Source organism: Cordyceps javanica, chromosome 5 (genome assembly GCF_051103115.1).
Source record: "Cordyceps javanica chromosome 5, complete sequence".
Taxonomy (NCBI): domain Eukaryota; kingdom Fungi; phylum Ascomycota; class Sordariomycetes; order Hypocreales; family Cordycipitaceae; genus Cordyceps; species Cordyceps javanica.
The window spans coordinates 2,107,263-2,122,995 of NC_139299.1; the positions used below are offsets into that span (position 1 = coordinate 2,107,263).

General features: G+C 50.8%; 4 protein-coding genes across 4 annotated transcripts; all 4 read right to left on the reverse strand.

Annotated features, from left to right (window-relative positions):
* Positions 1 to 5,724: 5,724 nt before the first annotated feature.
* Positions 5,725 to 6,320, reverse strand: V2A60_007873 (bZIP transcription factor; the record flags this gene model as incomplete). Its single annotated transcript, XM_083259153.1, has 2 exons — positions 5,725 to 6,200; positions 6,263 to 6,320. 2 exons carry the CDS (start codon positions 6,318 to 6,320, stop codon positions 5,725 to 5,727), a joined length of 534 nt encoding a protein of 177 aa, XP_083115279.1.
* A 1,109-nt stretch (positions 6,321 to 7,429) lies between these two features.
* Positions 7,430 to 9,005, reverse strand: V2A60_007874 (permease for cytosine/purines, uracil, thiamine, allantoin-domain-containing protein; the record flags this gene model as incomplete). The annotated part of the gene is made up of 2 exons (XM_083259154.1): positions 7,430 to 8,123; positions 8,179 to 9,005. The coding sequence occupies 2 exons, from the start codon at positions 9,003 to 9,005 to the stop codon at positions 7,430 to 7,432; spliced, it is 1,521 nt and encodes a 506-aa protein (XP_083115280.1).
* A 779-nt stretch (positions 9,006 to 9,784) lies between these two features.
* Positions 9,785 to 11,424, reverse strand: V2A60_007875 (uncharacterized protein; the record flags this gene model as incomplete). The annotated part of the gene is made up of 3 exons (XM_083259155.1): positions 9,785 to 9,955; positions 10,747 to 11,047; positions 11,111 to 11,424. 3 exons carry the CDS (start codon positions 11,422 to 11,424, stop codon positions 9,785 to 9,787), a joined length of 786 nt encoding a protein of 261 aa, XP_083115281.1.
* Positions 11,425 to 12,674: 1,250 nt separating this feature from the next.
* Positions 12,675 to 15,538, reverse strand: V2A60_007876 (DNA helicase; the record flags this gene model as incomplete). The annotated part of the gene is made up of 4 exons (XM_083259156.1): positions 12,675 to 13,955; positions 14,007 to 14,714; positions 14,775 to 15,236; positions 15,371 to 15,538. The coding sequence occupies 4 exons, from the start codon at positions 15,536 to 15,538 to the stop codon at positions 12,675 to 12,677; spliced, it is 2,619 nt and encodes an 872-aa protein (XP_083115282.1).
* Positions 15,539 to 15,733: the final 195 nt, after the last annotated feature.

Consider the following 15,733-nt stretch of genomic DNA (forward strand, 5'->3'; position numbering starts at 1 on the left):
CGCTCGCCTTCATTGCGTCCCACTTATGGGGCTGCCGTTTCTCCAACTGCAGAGACGGTTTCTTGTTTCTCCGCGCTCGCGGTGCCTACATGTAGGGGACTTGTGTGTGGTGGCGGTTCCAATAACGTCCACTAGAGTAGAACCAAATACGGGGGGTTCGCTCGACAAGAGAAGAAGAAAAAAGCCATGGTGGCCCATAAATAGCGGGAGACGCGGCCTACGGCGCGGCGCGAACCACACACAATGGTGGTGGTGGTGCTGCGCAAGCCCGTATTAGTCCAAAGACTTGTTAGCGGTAAAGGATGTGACACAGCCTGGTTTGGGGAAGGGGGGGGACTCTCGCTAGATCTGATTTTGGGCTTATCTTTTCTTTCTCCCATAACAAGCATTGCAAAGAGCTGACTGGACACGACAGGAATCGTTTCCATGCCCCCTTCTCCGCGCGGTTGCCTTGTCATATCACACTGTCCCCGACTCTGCCACGGGCGGCGTATGGTGGCTGAATAATGAATCGCGCCGTGCCATCGACCCGACCACAAGCGACACGTGCCGTCCAAAGCACCTTGGCAAGTTCTCAGACCTTGCAACCCAGACATGATGTGCCGGGTTGGTGCCATTCTCGGTGGAGACGCGCTGCACCCATGGCTGCAGAAACGTCATGGGTGATGAGGCAACACGGGCAGGTGTCCGTCTTCCGGGGCAGCCAGTGGCCAGTCACATCTCACATGTTTGTTTTCCTTGCCTGCTCTTTTTTTTTTCGGCCTTTGTCAGGGTTGAGAGCGTGCAGAGAGGGCTGCCTGCCTGCGCGATACCCATCGCCGTTCTCACGGAGAAGAATGAAGAATCGGGAACGCGGACTGCGCATTGTATGTTGCCATCGTAGCCTTCTCTCTGGGCGGAGAGCCCATCTTTGGCTGCAGCAAATGCAGGATGTCTCTCGTACATGCAAACATGCAGAAGAACGGCACTAGGCTCATGCATGCGCGGATCGTGCCCATTTTCCTTGTCCATGTAGCTAACCCCCAGAGTTTCGTCCTGGGTGCGCAGAAACTGCGGCTTCCGCACAGCAAGACACGCCCGGGTTTGCAGGAGGGGAAGTAGAACCCGCGTGCCCGTGGTAGTACTGCATGCGTACTTGGGGGTCCCAGGCCACATGTTCATGAGAACAAGTTTCTGTGACAATGGGAGAGGGAACCCGGCTGTTGATCCCTCCCACCCACGCAGCGCGGCAGCAACGCCGTACGTTTGTCACTTCCTTGTCACTTAACTCAAATATATTATCATATCGAGTCCGAGTCGCAAAGCAGCTGAAAACGCCCGGCGCTGACCACAAGACAAGCCACCCTGGGCCCTTTTTTTGAGTTTTTTGCCCATGCCAAAACCAGGTTCAAGACAACGGACCTCTCTGCTCAGCTCAACTTGAAAGGAGGCGCACGCTTGACCAAAGGTGACCGAATCAAGGGACTCGGTGGCTCTCACTGCCGGCGGAGGTGCGAGGTTTCGCCGTCATTGGGCGTCTTACCCCGGTTCTCTCCAAGTGTTGATGGGTGTGGTTCGCGGTCGTCACCGTGTGACGAGTGGTGTGCGCCATCCACACCAAACTATTAGTTAGTTAGTTGATGGCTTTTTTCCCTTCCGCCAAACCTCATTATTGCTGTCAGCCCTGTCCGCCCGAAGCAAATTTGACAGGGTGCACAAGTTGACAGGCTTCTTGGTAGAACAGAGCAAGCCGTGGTAACACTCTTGTCATCTTGTTTTAGAGCTACTAGTCACGTAGTGCGTACAGAGATTAACGCGTAACAATGTATATCAGGAATAGATATCCAATACGGAGTACAACCCCATGCCATGTACCCTCAATGGGACCCCGCCCGCATGTCATGCTAGTGACAGTTGCAGGAAAACTGTATGGCAGATCGCACTGGTGCTGATCTCGGTCGGACAAGCAATCAGCATTAGTTAGTTATTGGATTGCCCACCCTGCTTGGAACCGCACCGCTCTAATCGGAGTCGACCCCGACCGAGTCTAAATCGAGGGTCGTGCATGTGTTGCCCCGACAGGCCAAAAGACTCACGGATCTGCCGATAAGCCCTTTGTCACCCCATGCATCCCATTCTACTTAGTAGATTAACCTGGCTATCACTTGATTAAATTTTTTTTTTGCGCCCACCAAAGCAAGGGCCAGAGGATCCGAAAAGGATATGGAAGGCTCGGAAAATGGACAAATAGATGTGGCCTGCGCATGTCTCAGACGTCCCGCCCATGCTCGCTCCAACGGTGTGGAAATGCTAGTTAGTAGAAAAAGTGTCTGAATGAGCATCGCAATGCCTACTTGGCCGTAACACCCATCCCCCCTTCCTGAACGCTTGAATACCGCGTTCTATCACGCCCGTCGAGATTCCAAAGACCGGACTTGTAGGATGTACATCGGACGGGTGACCACACGCCCCATCCACACACCCTCTCCCTACCGAAAGCTGCGTCCTGGCTTTTTTTTTTGGCGCCGCCGACGGTGCCGCACTTTGGGTCTCGCTCAGATGGCTTGCTTGTTCGTTCGGCGGCATACCTTCTTTGTCCACTCCGGACAGACGTGACGAGTCCAACTTTGCTTTCTTTTTTTTTTGTTGAATCACCCTGCATATTGTATCCCCGGTATAGGTGACGGGAAATGAACCCTGTATGCTTCTCTGCGCTGCTCATGCTATTGCCACCATCTTGTATGACGTCTTGACTTGGAACTTGGAACATGCCCAGCCTCGTATCGCTACCATGACTCCTACTTGAAATCGCTTCGCACAGTGTAATGTACTCAAGACCTACAACACACTTCTATGATCCCGCTACTTGATCATGTGCACATGGATTCGTTCATTCTGCTTGCGTTGTCTGTCGCAGCGCAGCTAGCTCTCAATAGAGCCTCCATTTTCGGAATAGTAGTCGACGCCAAAGTGTGACTAGTAGCTGTGTGAGATGATGGTAATGATGAAGAAACGAAAAAAGATACCTCATGTCTGGCATTTAATACTTGAAGTCACGGCAGAGACCTGGACGCCGCACAAACCACACAGATCATCGCGGGACGGGCGATAGAAGCACACCGTATTGGTGCGTCCTGTTTCTCATGCCCAATTTGCCACATATACATTGATTGTGTCGTCGCAACACTCGTATGAGCCACAACGCCATGGCGCACCCCTCCCTCTCTCGACAGCTCGGGACGCGAGGAGAGGGCCGCGCCTCTTGGTGTTGGCCAACCCTGTTTCCGACGACGGTACCATGTACTTGGGAGCGCCTTACAGCCACCCATCGCCATTTTACACTGCAAGATCTGCCTGGGCGGCACTTCTTCATGACTCCAGCACACCCTCTTTTCTTACCGGCACACCTGTCAGGACCGTGAGTGGGTGCCGTCGGCGCATCCCATGATCTTTCCATAGACCCACTACAGATGTTTCTGGTGTAAGTGCACTCGGCCTTGTCCAATGCTCCGACACATGTAGACCTCGTGTATTTTTTGCCACACAAGATGCACCGTGTGAATGTCATGTCTGCTTCAGAGAGATCAACTATGGCTCAAAGTTCGTAAATGTGCTTTGCGGCGCTGATGGCCGGGTGGGTGACCACATGGAGAGCAACCCAGAGGGCCTGACCTCCGGATGCAGCAGACTGGTCGTTTCCAGAGGAGACACTACCGAAGATCGGTCAAGTTGTCTTGCATGTGACCAAAGTTCACAACTCACAAAGATCTGCTGGGCAAAAAAAGAGCACTGAGTCGAGTGAGGCACTCTGGCCTGAGCTGGGTCATGGTAAACTGCTGTCAAGTTACGTGACCGCAAATTAGCGTAACGTTGAAGCTTCTCGGTTTCAAACATTGATGAAATCGACTGAAGGGTTTTTCGGTCCATGAATCATATATTTCGCTTATTTGTTGAATCCGGCCGTGTTGTACCATCGCACCTGCGAGCAAAACAGCCCGCCAACCGATACATAGTCAACTATCTCTGTCGTATCTGTCCTACATAAACCTGTCACTAAAAAGAATAAACTCACTCACACCAAAAAAATAATTTCCGTATAGCGCTATGAAGTCTGGTCTGAATATTGGCCTCCAGCATCACAGCCTCCGGTCTTGGAGGTCATCATGCCGCCGCAACACGACGGTGCTTGATATAATTTCTAGGGGCAAAATTTAGCTATCTAACCACACTCCGGAATATAGCAGTTGGGTCCATGAATCCGGTTTGACCTTGGTTGTAGACTTTAATATGATCCCTGGCGCCAGCGGCTGGTCGCTCCAAACTAGCCAACAGACAAACGTTTCGTTGCGTATTATCGCAGGCTGGAGTGGGTAATAACTGCAATGACCATTGATACACTATCTGTATTTGGTAATTTCTGTTTTTTTTTTCTTTTATTTTTTTCTTTTTTTTTGGCGTCCATCGACATCTGCGTTATGCAGATGTTGACTGGCTGACCCTATTTGGCCGACAGCGTGGATACGGTCCGAACAATACTGTTGGTCTTGCAGAGATACATACAGACCTCACGAAATATAAGCTCCTAGAGAACTATTCACGTCTGTATTAAACTAGACATAAATATTGACTCGAGCTTTGATGATGCTATTCTATATGTTTGAGATTTTCTCAGCCGCTGAAGGAGGCGACGTCGGCAAGGTCGCTTATGTGTCAACGCGGCAGGTTGTCTCAGTTGCCAATTTGACTCTTCAATTGATCATATCGATAAGCATGCCAATGATGGCTCAAGTTTTGTGCCGTCGCGGTGGCTGCTGTTGGCTGTGTAAGTGTAGCGGCCGGAAACGGCCGAACGACGCAAGAGGTAGCCAACTCTTGCAACGTTGAGCAAACCCAGCCGACTTCGGAGAAATTAGCAATCAGAATCAAGTGTTTTATGAATTTTTTCAAAGTCCCGAATCAGTGATGCGCTACAATAGTATCGTTGCGGGCAAATACTGACTATTTAGGCAGCGTAAGCATGCGGAAGAGTATATTCATTTCGCGCTGGCTAGGCCGCACATAATCGGAACAAATGGACAAATTTACTGGTGTATTGATCGCATGTCGCTATATATCGACTTTTAACGTTACTCGCCATGAGCGGAATCAGCACGCATATAGTTTGTAGAAACACTCCCCCCAGAGATGGGGATAGGGCGTGCGGGATCAATCACCCACTAGACTCATTATGAGTCATATTGCCTCATAGTGAGCCATTTTTGCACGCTCATGCCGCGGACACTTTTTGGTTGGTGACATACAGCATCTGTATAGTAAAGAGTTGTATAGTATCGAGACAACAATGAGTTTGAATGAGTCGACGATAGCTTCGCCTATATCTATCGGTTCGAACGTCTCAATCCCTTCAATTTGACTCTCAAGTTCCGCTACGTGACGGCCAATGCAGCGTAGCTGAGCATTTCGATTGAAAGCGGGCAAGGCGGCCACGGAAGATTCAGTGCGACTCTTGACACGAGCGGATGTCTTTTTTTCCGAGCATTCCAATCAAATTTAGTCGCGAAGCGAAAACGAAATAAAAAGCATTGCCCGATGCCAGCACAGGCGAAGGAGCGACAGGGCAACCCTTTGGGGTCTGTACCGGAGACAGACCTCACTCTGCCCATGAATGATTGTTCTATATATGTACATTGTTTTCCAAAACAAGACTGTAATTTACCTTAATATGTGACCGAAACCAGTACTATTTTACTTGCGCGAAAGCATCTCTCTTAGTGCATCCACTTCTGCCTCTTTTCGAGCGAGCTGGAGTTTCAGCGCGTCCCTTTGGTCCGTCATGTCGCCCAGCGATCGCTCCAGATCCGAAATACGGTCGAGGCGCTTTTGCCGGTATTTCCTGGCCGCCATGGTATTTCGTTGGCGCTTGATGACGGTCTGAGAGTCCTCCTCCGCCGGGTCCTGATCGGGAGGCGACGGCAGCCTGCCCCTCTTGCGTGAGGAGCCGCTCGTTGTGCTGGCAGGTGAGCCTTGCGGCTTGTACTCGGGCGCGCCACTCGATGAGAGGACCTCTGGTAAGACCGTCCCGGAGGAAAGCGATAGAAGATCGGCGGCACCTTCTATGGTGCCGGTGAGTTGGGGAACCACAAGATGCGGCTGTGTCGGCTGGGGAACAATGGTATAATCTGATGCAAGTACATATGGTTCATCGCCGTTGACAAAGAATTCTAGCAGCAACGAATTAGTGCCCAGAGAAAGCGAAGCAAGCCATGTCTTCTTTGACGCATACCTGTCGGATCCATGCCGGCTGGCGTATAGCCCGGACCCATGAACTCGAGGATGGACATGGCTGGCTCGCGGCTGGTGCTGCACGCTTGCGCAGGACCGGCTGATTGGTCGAGGTGGGATGTTGGTGTCACAGTGGATAGATTGTGTTCCAGTTGATCGGATACCCGGGGAGAATGGAATAGTAGCCCTGCCAGCCGGTTATGATTTGGCTAGGATAGTGTGAGGCCTGGATGAGGATTCTTGGTGAGAACAGATGCTGGCTAGAGGATGTTGTAAAAGAGGTGCCAATGATGCGGCTGAAGGAGAGCGTTTCAATGCAGTGTGGATGAAGGATCGAAGAATGTGGCTCATCATGTCCATCTTTTATGTACTTCGTAAGGCGGCCCCCGCCAATCCCATTCGGCAACTCCAGTCAGAGAGTCGCATGGACACGGATGGAGAAGCGGGTCCGGCCGGCGAAGTCGGGGTGACGAAAGGCGTGCGTCTAGTAACAAGTTTGCAAACTACGGTGGTAAGCGAAAGTTTAACTGATGCCGCTGGTATTAGCAGCCTGGGTTACCTCAATCGAGCAATCATCAACATCAACGTCTGGAAATTGGCGCTTTCGTTGTAGCTTGATGCTTCACATTCCTTCACAGCCTGTGACCAACACGGATCGATGCCTGGCCTCGGACGTAAAATCTCTCGGGCAATAATAGTATCAGAATCCACTTTGTATGCAATGACTACAGGATTGATGCCCTGGCGGCAACCCGCAACCAAGCATTTGACAACATCGCGAGAATGGCGGTAGTTTTGCAAGAAAATAAATCGCATAAAATGAACAGTCTATGATCCTGTGCCTTGGTCACCTCGTTCCAATCTAGCTACATCATGCGGCCTCCTTAGTCCTCAGCCAGTTGGCCATGCCCCAAAGGCCGCTTATCGAATGTTTGAGTACATGTTTGGCAAGTCCAAGATGGAAATTATAGCAACGCATTGAAGAGGCATGTTCTTTGTTAACTTCACTATTATTCATTGCGGATGACGTTTACCGATCGACGTTAGAGATACTGATGTGCAAATGAAATCGCTCAAGCTGATCTTGCTGGGGGCAAGGTGTCGCTTTTTCCAGTATATACAAAAATAGCACACAAAACTTTATACCTTGCAGATTGTTCAATCAATATCATCTCCCAGACAAGCGCTTTTCAACAAATCGTAGAGGCATGTACAAAAGTCCACTGCAGAAAAACGCAAGCTCAAAGCCAATGTCGCCGGTGTGTTTGGCAATGGGTCCAGTAAAGTACACTTGGTTCATTGCCGGTACAATGAGACCCCAGGCTAAGACTCCCGCGCTGACGGCGGCAATTCCAAGCGGCAGCCGTTTTGCGTCGCACCAAGCGGCGTGGTCATAGGTCGCCGGATTACGGCGGCGAAAGACCACGTCTTCGACAATGACGATGGCGCAGAATTGCGACGACCAGTAGCCAATGAGCGAGACCACATTTTCGATGCTTTCGAAAAAGTTGTTGACAGCAAAAATAGAGACAACCACAATGATAATGGTGATAATCAACGCAAACACGTAACGTGGCACGCGGAAAAGCCAAGGGAGCAGGGTCTGGAAGTTCAGTGTAATGCTGTAGAATGTGCCGCAAGTGTTGCCAAGAAGAGTGAGCGCAAGAATCACAAGGATAAATTTGCCGAAGCCTCCAGCAGGGCTGAGCATGCCAGATAGAGCGCCACCGACAAGGTATTTATCGTACTGTTCTTGCCAGGCCGGGTTGTTTGGGATAGCACCGGCAATAGCTGCACCGAGGGTCATGAGAAGAATGGTAGGCGTCATAAGACCAAGGTAGGTATACCAGAACACGCGCCATCTAGATGTAGGTTAGACAAAGCATACAAGCCATGGGCGAGCTGGGTAGTACTTACGTCGAAACTTTGGGATTAAAGTAGGCCGACATGTCGCTGGCCAACCCGGCGTAAGGAATTTGATAGCTTGCGACGATCATGCCAAAGTTGAGTACGTTGGCAGCGGTCGCTGGCTTCGAAGGCGAGCTCTGTTTCGCGAGACCTGCGCCACCACACCCAGCAGTGATGGTGATTGCTATGAAAGCAACGATGAAGGCGTATGTCTCGTAGATGTGCAAGATTTTGAAGCCGCAGAATGACACTACCAATGAAATGATGCCAATGATAATGATACCGGCCGTGGGTGAAATCGTTCCATTGGATACAGCTGCCAGGCACTGCCCACCTGTAATGAAAATGATGACTGTGAAGCCAGTCATGGTCGCCAGGTTGAGAAGTACCGGTATCGAGACAAGATAGCGACCGAAGGAATAGCGTGCCTGAATCATTTGTCGTAAGCCCGTTTTCGGGCCCAGAGTTGACAGGTACCCCGGAATTATACAGGCGAGAATATTGAAGAAGAGAATAACGAGGGCGGAATTCCGGAGGCTCAGACCGTACGCCAACGGCCCTAGCATGCCAAACGTGATGCCAATGATGTTTGTATTGATTGAGGTCCAAATTGTTGCAATGTTGTAGTATCTGGTTGACGTGCGCTCCTCGAGTGGGATCGGCTCGATGCCGCGCGATTCGACCCGTCCATAGCGAAGAATCTTTTGGAAAGTGGCGGGCAGAGATGACACGCTAGTTCTCCTCGATTCTGCCTGCTCCTCGTCAATAGGCTGGTGGCTCGCATTCTGGGATTTTGGGTCGGCGCCCACGGCGCCGAGCGTGATGTCGTGGGACATTGGATGCCCTCCGCGATGCGGCCGGCGTCCACGGGAGTTTCAGTCAATGATGCGCTTCGAACTGAGACGGGTCGAGGTATCCCGCGCTGTAATATCGAGTGCCGTAGTTTGCAGGTAAAGAGCGAAACTCCTTCTATTGTGGCTCTGCGCCGGTCCACGCTCGAAACCAATGGGGTGCGAAGCGAGTGTACCTAGACGCGGGATCGAGACTGCAGATTTTTGGACCAGGATGTGAGATTCGCGCAATCAAGTGCCGAACAGCATCCACAAGGTGAAGCGACGCTTTTTCTGGTCTAGTCTCGTTGAATGACGGCGCAGACTACCGAGGAAGATGGTGCCGCAGCAGCTGTAGCAAAAGCCTCTCGGTTTCTGACAATGATGCAGATGGCCAAGTTTTCTATCTCCTCCGTCCGTGTCCGCCGCCCCTTATGTCTCTCGCCTGCGCCTGCAAAGTAAAAATCGGCTCGTGGAGGGCGAGTGGTATTGCAGTTTTGTCATAGTGTGGTATCAGTGGACCGGCTCTTTCCCCCTTCAAGGTCGCCGACCACAATTTTCCGCCACAGTGAACAGGGGCGGGCTTGCGCTAATAAAATGGAGTCCCAAGATTCTTGTGCTGTCTCGTTCTGGTGCTTCTTGTGAAGCCATTCTGCGACCGATGTACAAGTGTTGTCGCAACTCTTCGAGAACTAGCAGTTTTTGGGTGCATGAAAACCCACAATAACGTCCGGCCCCCGACTTGGTGCTACCTTGCCCGTGTGTACAGTATGCCAGGATCCTGTTCAATATGCTGCATGAATGATGTGGTCGTCGCTGTAGCCAAGAACGAGCTGCACGCCTGTCTCGGCGCCACCTCCCGAAAAGGTGCCTGGTAAGCCGGCATTTGCCAGGGCTAGCAACGGGAAATGAGCACCGAGAAGCGCCACAAATCGAAGGGCCTCAAGGAACTCGCGCTACGTATATTGTTATTAACATTAATATAAACAGCTTTTATCGGTCGGAAACCGCTCGTGGCTCTGGCCTCTGTTCTGTATGTGACACTATTGGGAACTACGTCCCGTCTAATGTGTCATGTGCGGTGGATGGTGGATGGATGAACAGATGGAGAGCCAAGAGCTAATGTCACCTTGTGTCCTCAAGGGCGCATGAAGGCTTGTTTGCGTTGCGACATGACCAGTTCTGATTGAGTATTTGATCGTCACTTTGCATCGTGGACCGTTTCTCATTTGCATCTATACAGGCCGAGGCCCGAGAGTATCACACTCTACAAGCTTTTTCCCCATTTTGTTTCTCCCCCATATTGCCCGTTTTCTTGTCTTGTCTTGGCTCAACAAGCAACAGGCTCATTGAAGCAATCCTCCCATTCAGCTTTACCTGAATGCCAGAAATCGCGCAACTTTTGCAGGCAACGGAACAGCCCACCATCGCCGAGAGGGTTCCTCCAGAGTGTGAACAAGGAGTGGTCCACGAAAGCTCGGTCGATATCTGCACCATCTGCTCCGAGGGCCACGCCCAGAACGAGCAACGGCCATCTGAGAGATAGCGGATACTGTACTATGGGGAAATTTGCCTTGAGCATTGCCAGAAGTCTGGACCTCTGACAGCTTCGCAAGCTATAATATGGGTCAATATTCGCATCGCCGGGCTGCCGAGGGAAGTGAGCCCGCGCCCGTCCCCGCATCGCCGGACGAGGTAGTGTGAGTGTGCCATACAGGCGAGTCGCTTCCTGAAATATCTGTCCCACAGTTTTGATAGAAGCGCAAGCAAGCGCACGATTCTTCTCAGCCCAGTCACTTATGTCGGCCTCCTCCAGCTTCTCAAACAGACGGTCGATAGTCATCGTCAGAGCCGGTATGAAGCTTGCAGTAGCGATCTGGTATCGTAAACGAGTAATGTGGACAATGATCATGCGTACATCTGTTGGGCAAGGCAGATCGGCATCAAATTCATTGTCCAGAATGGCTCGCAATTGACCATCAGTGTAGCTGGCATACCCGAGGATCTGCTTCTCCGCCGGGATAGTCGTGTTGAACATGACAAACTTGCTGAAAAAAAAATTCATCTCGTCAGGTGAAACTTGAAAGCCATAGAGAGAAAAAAAAACTTACGAAATGAGGCGAAAAAAGGGTGTATAAGGTTTCAAAAGCGGCTCTGTAATTGCCTTGATGCCGCCAGTATACTGCACAATGGCGAAGCTGGCATTGATATGAGCAAGCCACAGCCCAGTGTCCAGGTTTACAGACGACGCTATCAAGTTAACCATGTAAGAGAAAGCCGCTGGGTTCACCGTGCCGCTCGAGTGCTCAATGTAGCGATTGACATGACCGATGACCTCGGACAGATAACGAGTGTATTTCTCCCAGAACCCGGCGAGATCCGCATCTTCGCCAAATTTCAGTAGCTTGCCACGGGATTTTGACATTGCTGTAAGTTGAACGTGAAGAGCGGCACATATGTAGAATGTCGACCGACTGGGGTCAAACTTTACTTGTAGCGCTTTGCCATTCTGTATTGGCCTCGAGGGCTGCACAACAGAAAGGTCTATCTCATGTGCGTAATTTTAATCACCCATTAGTCGGTTTTCAAGAGCAACCTCACTGAAAGGCAACGTACAGTAGCGAATTGCCTCCATGTAATCCCAGTCCAGAGGCTCTGTTTCAAACGGTATGCTGATTCGATAGCTTTGCCGCTCGACTACGGGGAGACGAGGCGCATTGCGAGCGCTGGAGGTGACTATCTGGTCAGAAACCTCATAACGGCAGTGAAAGCACAGGGCAACACAACGTCGACATGTTGGTCTTGCCTCGTCGCACTTGACACGGCGCGCGCTGTGGGGAGGATGCGCAGATTAGTTGAAAGTGAGAGAAGAGTGGATTAGGTGTCGAGATACCGGCATGTTAAGCAGCCCGTCTTGGATCTACTTGTCCACCTCCTCTTCCGCTGTGCCGTCGGCAGGGTCCTGGCTCCATTATCGGGGTTTGGATTGGGGGCCGGTGGCGTAGGCATTATGACTCGTTAGACAAGGTACCCAAGGTACCATAGATCGGGAACTGTAACGATGAGAAACATGAGCAGGAGTAAGATCGACTAAAGCAACTGTGGCAGTAGAGCCCAAGACTACTCATTACATAAAGCACGATGCAGGCTGCGAGAACCCAATGCGGGGCGCAGCTCAACGAGGTCAATGGGCGCTTACTGTATGCCCAAGTGTGCGCAGACTTGGCAGGACCAAGCCAGCCTTCATTGTGTCTGCAAAAACCATGGCCCTGATAATGCAGCATGCCTTGTTTCTCTATTTCCTTATATGCCTTTTCTGTCTAGCAACAGCTCACAGTGCCTGGTTAATAGCGCAACAATTAGCATAAGCTTCACCCGAGGCGACTGCCACTTTGTTGCTTATCGCCTCGCCACAGAGTGGACATGTAATGAATGCTTGCTACTTACCCAGGGGCACTGAGAGATTTCGGCAGCTTCTTCTAAGCTTCTGCTACGCGTTTCTCTGCCTAGAGAATTTTGAGAAGCTTTGCTGCCCTCTACTGGGCTTGGTAAAGTGCAAACCAACGTTCCTGAGTCTCGCCCAGAAAAAAGCGGTTATTGACGCTTACACTACACCGTAGCATGAGCATTGAATAATGTTACAGTTCATATAGGCTGACTAACTACCAGACAGCCTTAAATCTTTTTCTTGCCCCGAAAGAAAGATCCCAAGGCTCCCATTATACCTCCGAGTCCCTTTTCTTGCGAATCTGTCTCAAGTCCGCCTTGGATCCAGCCAGGCAGCTTACTGCGAATCCTCGCGCCTGTGTACCTCTTGTCTAGCAGCACAATCGCTGCATAGTCGCCTCGGTGACGAATGGCGCGTCCGATACTCTGATTCACTGCGCGCATGCAAGAATTTTCATAAAAGTCTCTAGCTGCTTGCTTCGCGCGGCTGCTCGCTTCGGTCGGTGCAACACCTCCGTGTTCTAACAGCCTAGTCTTAGTCGAGGATTCGATATATTCCATCTTGGCCTTCCAGTCTGGCGACGCAATGTTTGGATATGGAAGACCAACTACTACCACCAATCTTCCAAGTCGGTCTGAAAAGTTGATTCCTTCAGACATCTTGCCCCCAACGACACTTAGTAACAGAGCACCACCGCCGGCCTGGCCTCCCTGGGATCCCAGTATGGCCTCCGAATATTTCTGGAGAACTTCATCACTGGATGCGCCTTTGGTTTCTTGAAAAATTGCCTTTTTCGTTTTAATCCGCTCCCAAGTAGACTGGGCGTCTCCCACCCGCTTCTTCTTCCAAGCTTCCACTACCTCGTCCAAGTAGCCGTAGCTCGGGAAGAATATGACAACTCCGTCTGGGACGATAGAGCACATGTTCAATACAGCCAATCCGAGCTGCCCAATCATTTCTTGGTCCCCGCGCCGCTGATAGCTAAACTCGAACGTTGGTCCACCTGCTCTCAACACAGCCAGCGTGCGCACGCACAGGTTAGTGGAGGGAATAACGTGGCCGCAGCTCAGAGTTGTGATTTTAGAGTCCTCAAGTGTGGGAAATAAATGTTCCTTGTAATCTTCAAATGGTGACATTGTACCACCTGCCAGAATTACTGCTCTTGCGCTACTAGCAATAGACGAAAAAGCGTAGGTAGGCGACAAGAGAAGATACGACAACTGCACGTCTGCCTGGTCCTTAGGCAGTCTTTGATAGAAGATGCGACCTTCTGAGCTCAGGTTTGTAAGCGCAATCAAAAAAGAAACAAATGTATGCAGTACTGGTGTGCCTGACTTGGAGGTATGCTGCCTGCCATCGTCTTGTTTTTTGTCAACGTGAGAAGCATAGCCCTCGATTTTGTAAGCGAGCTTAGATTCGTGTATATATTGAATCAGCTCAAACATATTGATTTGGTCGATCCCTTTCGGCCTAGTGAGCTCATTTGGGTCGACTATTCCGTGATCGTGCTATTCTGGGTCAGTACTAAGCTTTTCCGGACATTTCCAAGTATTGCAAACCTTGGCATTGAGCGCGATATTCATGTACTCGCTAAGCCCCTCGACCACGCGACCAACTCGGCCAACGTTGACCCGATTCACGCCTTTCAGCTTTTTTCCAAACTTTCGCACGTATACCCCCAACATCTCGCGGCATCTGCGAAGGTCACTGAGCTTTAACTCGGCCGCATATACATTTGATATGGCATCCATGATATTGTGTGCTTCATCCACAATGACAACATTGCCTTCCAGCTTGATCCCTAGGGCATCACGGGCGCTTTTTTGCAATAGCAACGGATACGGCAGTGTAACAATTTCTGCACCAGGCAAGGCCGTTCGAGACGCATAATAAGGACAAATCTGGAGAGACTTGCCTAGCTGATGGAGATCTTCAATGTCCGGTATTGTAGCGAGCGCAGTGTCTCTGAATTCATGTGTCTGCGCCAGCAGCTCCTCTCTAGGAACAAAATCACATTTGCGGCTTGACTTGGCTTGTTGCAGCTCCGCGCACCGGTCATTGATGGCTTGAACGGACTTCAGGCGTGCTACGGTGGGGTTGATGCAGAGCTTCTGTCGAGAGGATAATGGTAGGAGCTTGACAAGCTCATCTTGGGCCTTTGCACCACTTCCAGCCACGCCGGCCGGCAGAGAGGCAGGAAATGTTGGTCGGCGCAGTTCTGTAATGAACTGAGAAAGCTGCGAATGTGTCCTAGAAGTATAATAGATCTACGGGTGCAGTGTTACCATGGTGCTTCACGTCAATTGTCACAGCAAAGTGGATCGCACCTTTATCTCGTCTTCTATGGCATCACTCTCTTCGTTTTGTTGCTTCGGCCCGCCGAGACCCATCCTCTCGAGAACATCGCGCGACTCCTTGCTAAGGCCGGAGAGTGCATCTTTCGGCGCGGACGCAGCTGCATTCTCATCATCCCAGTCATCTAGCATCCATTCTTCACCATCCTCTCCTTCACCTGCGTCGCGACGAGCGACAGCGGTTTCAAATTTGCGTTTTTTGTACACGCGTTCTTCACGGGCTTTTTCTTTCAGCCTCGCATTCTCGAGTCGCTTTTCTCGGTCTTCCCAGCTGCGCGCCAATTCTTCTCTCTTTCGACGTAGTAGCTGGTCAACCATCCAATCTGGCTCATCTTTGAATGATGATTTGGCCTCTTCCAGTGCCACTTGATAGGCCGACGATTTGTGGTTACGCAGCCATGTTAGAGAGGCACAGATCAAAGACAGGGATTTTCCCTTGGGATAATCATGTTAGTTGGTTTGGCATAATGTCTGTAGAATCAAGCATTTGGGCCCGTTACAAAGCATTTGAGCTGAGAAAGCCGCGTATCCCGGTGTGTCACTTCATGTCCATATGAAATAGTACTTACAGTACCCGTTGGGCTCTCAAGTATTCCGATCTGCCCCTGACCTAATTCGAGCACTTGGTATACTGTTTTCATAAACTGTTCTTGAACATTATATGGAACGAACGGATGATGAAAGTCAATATTGGCGATTTCATCCTCGATGCTTTGCGTCCTTGCATCCAATGTCATTGTCGTGCACTGGCCCTTCACAGTGCCCCAAACCAGCTGCACGCCAAACAATTGAGCAGCGACGCGACTGAGAACAAGAAGTTGAAATTCATTCTCATTGGGCAGAAAGAGTCACGGACCCGCTCTCCCGGATTGCCCTTGGAAAGCGTCCAAATCACGTGGTCGACGACACCTGATTATGTAACCATGCCACGA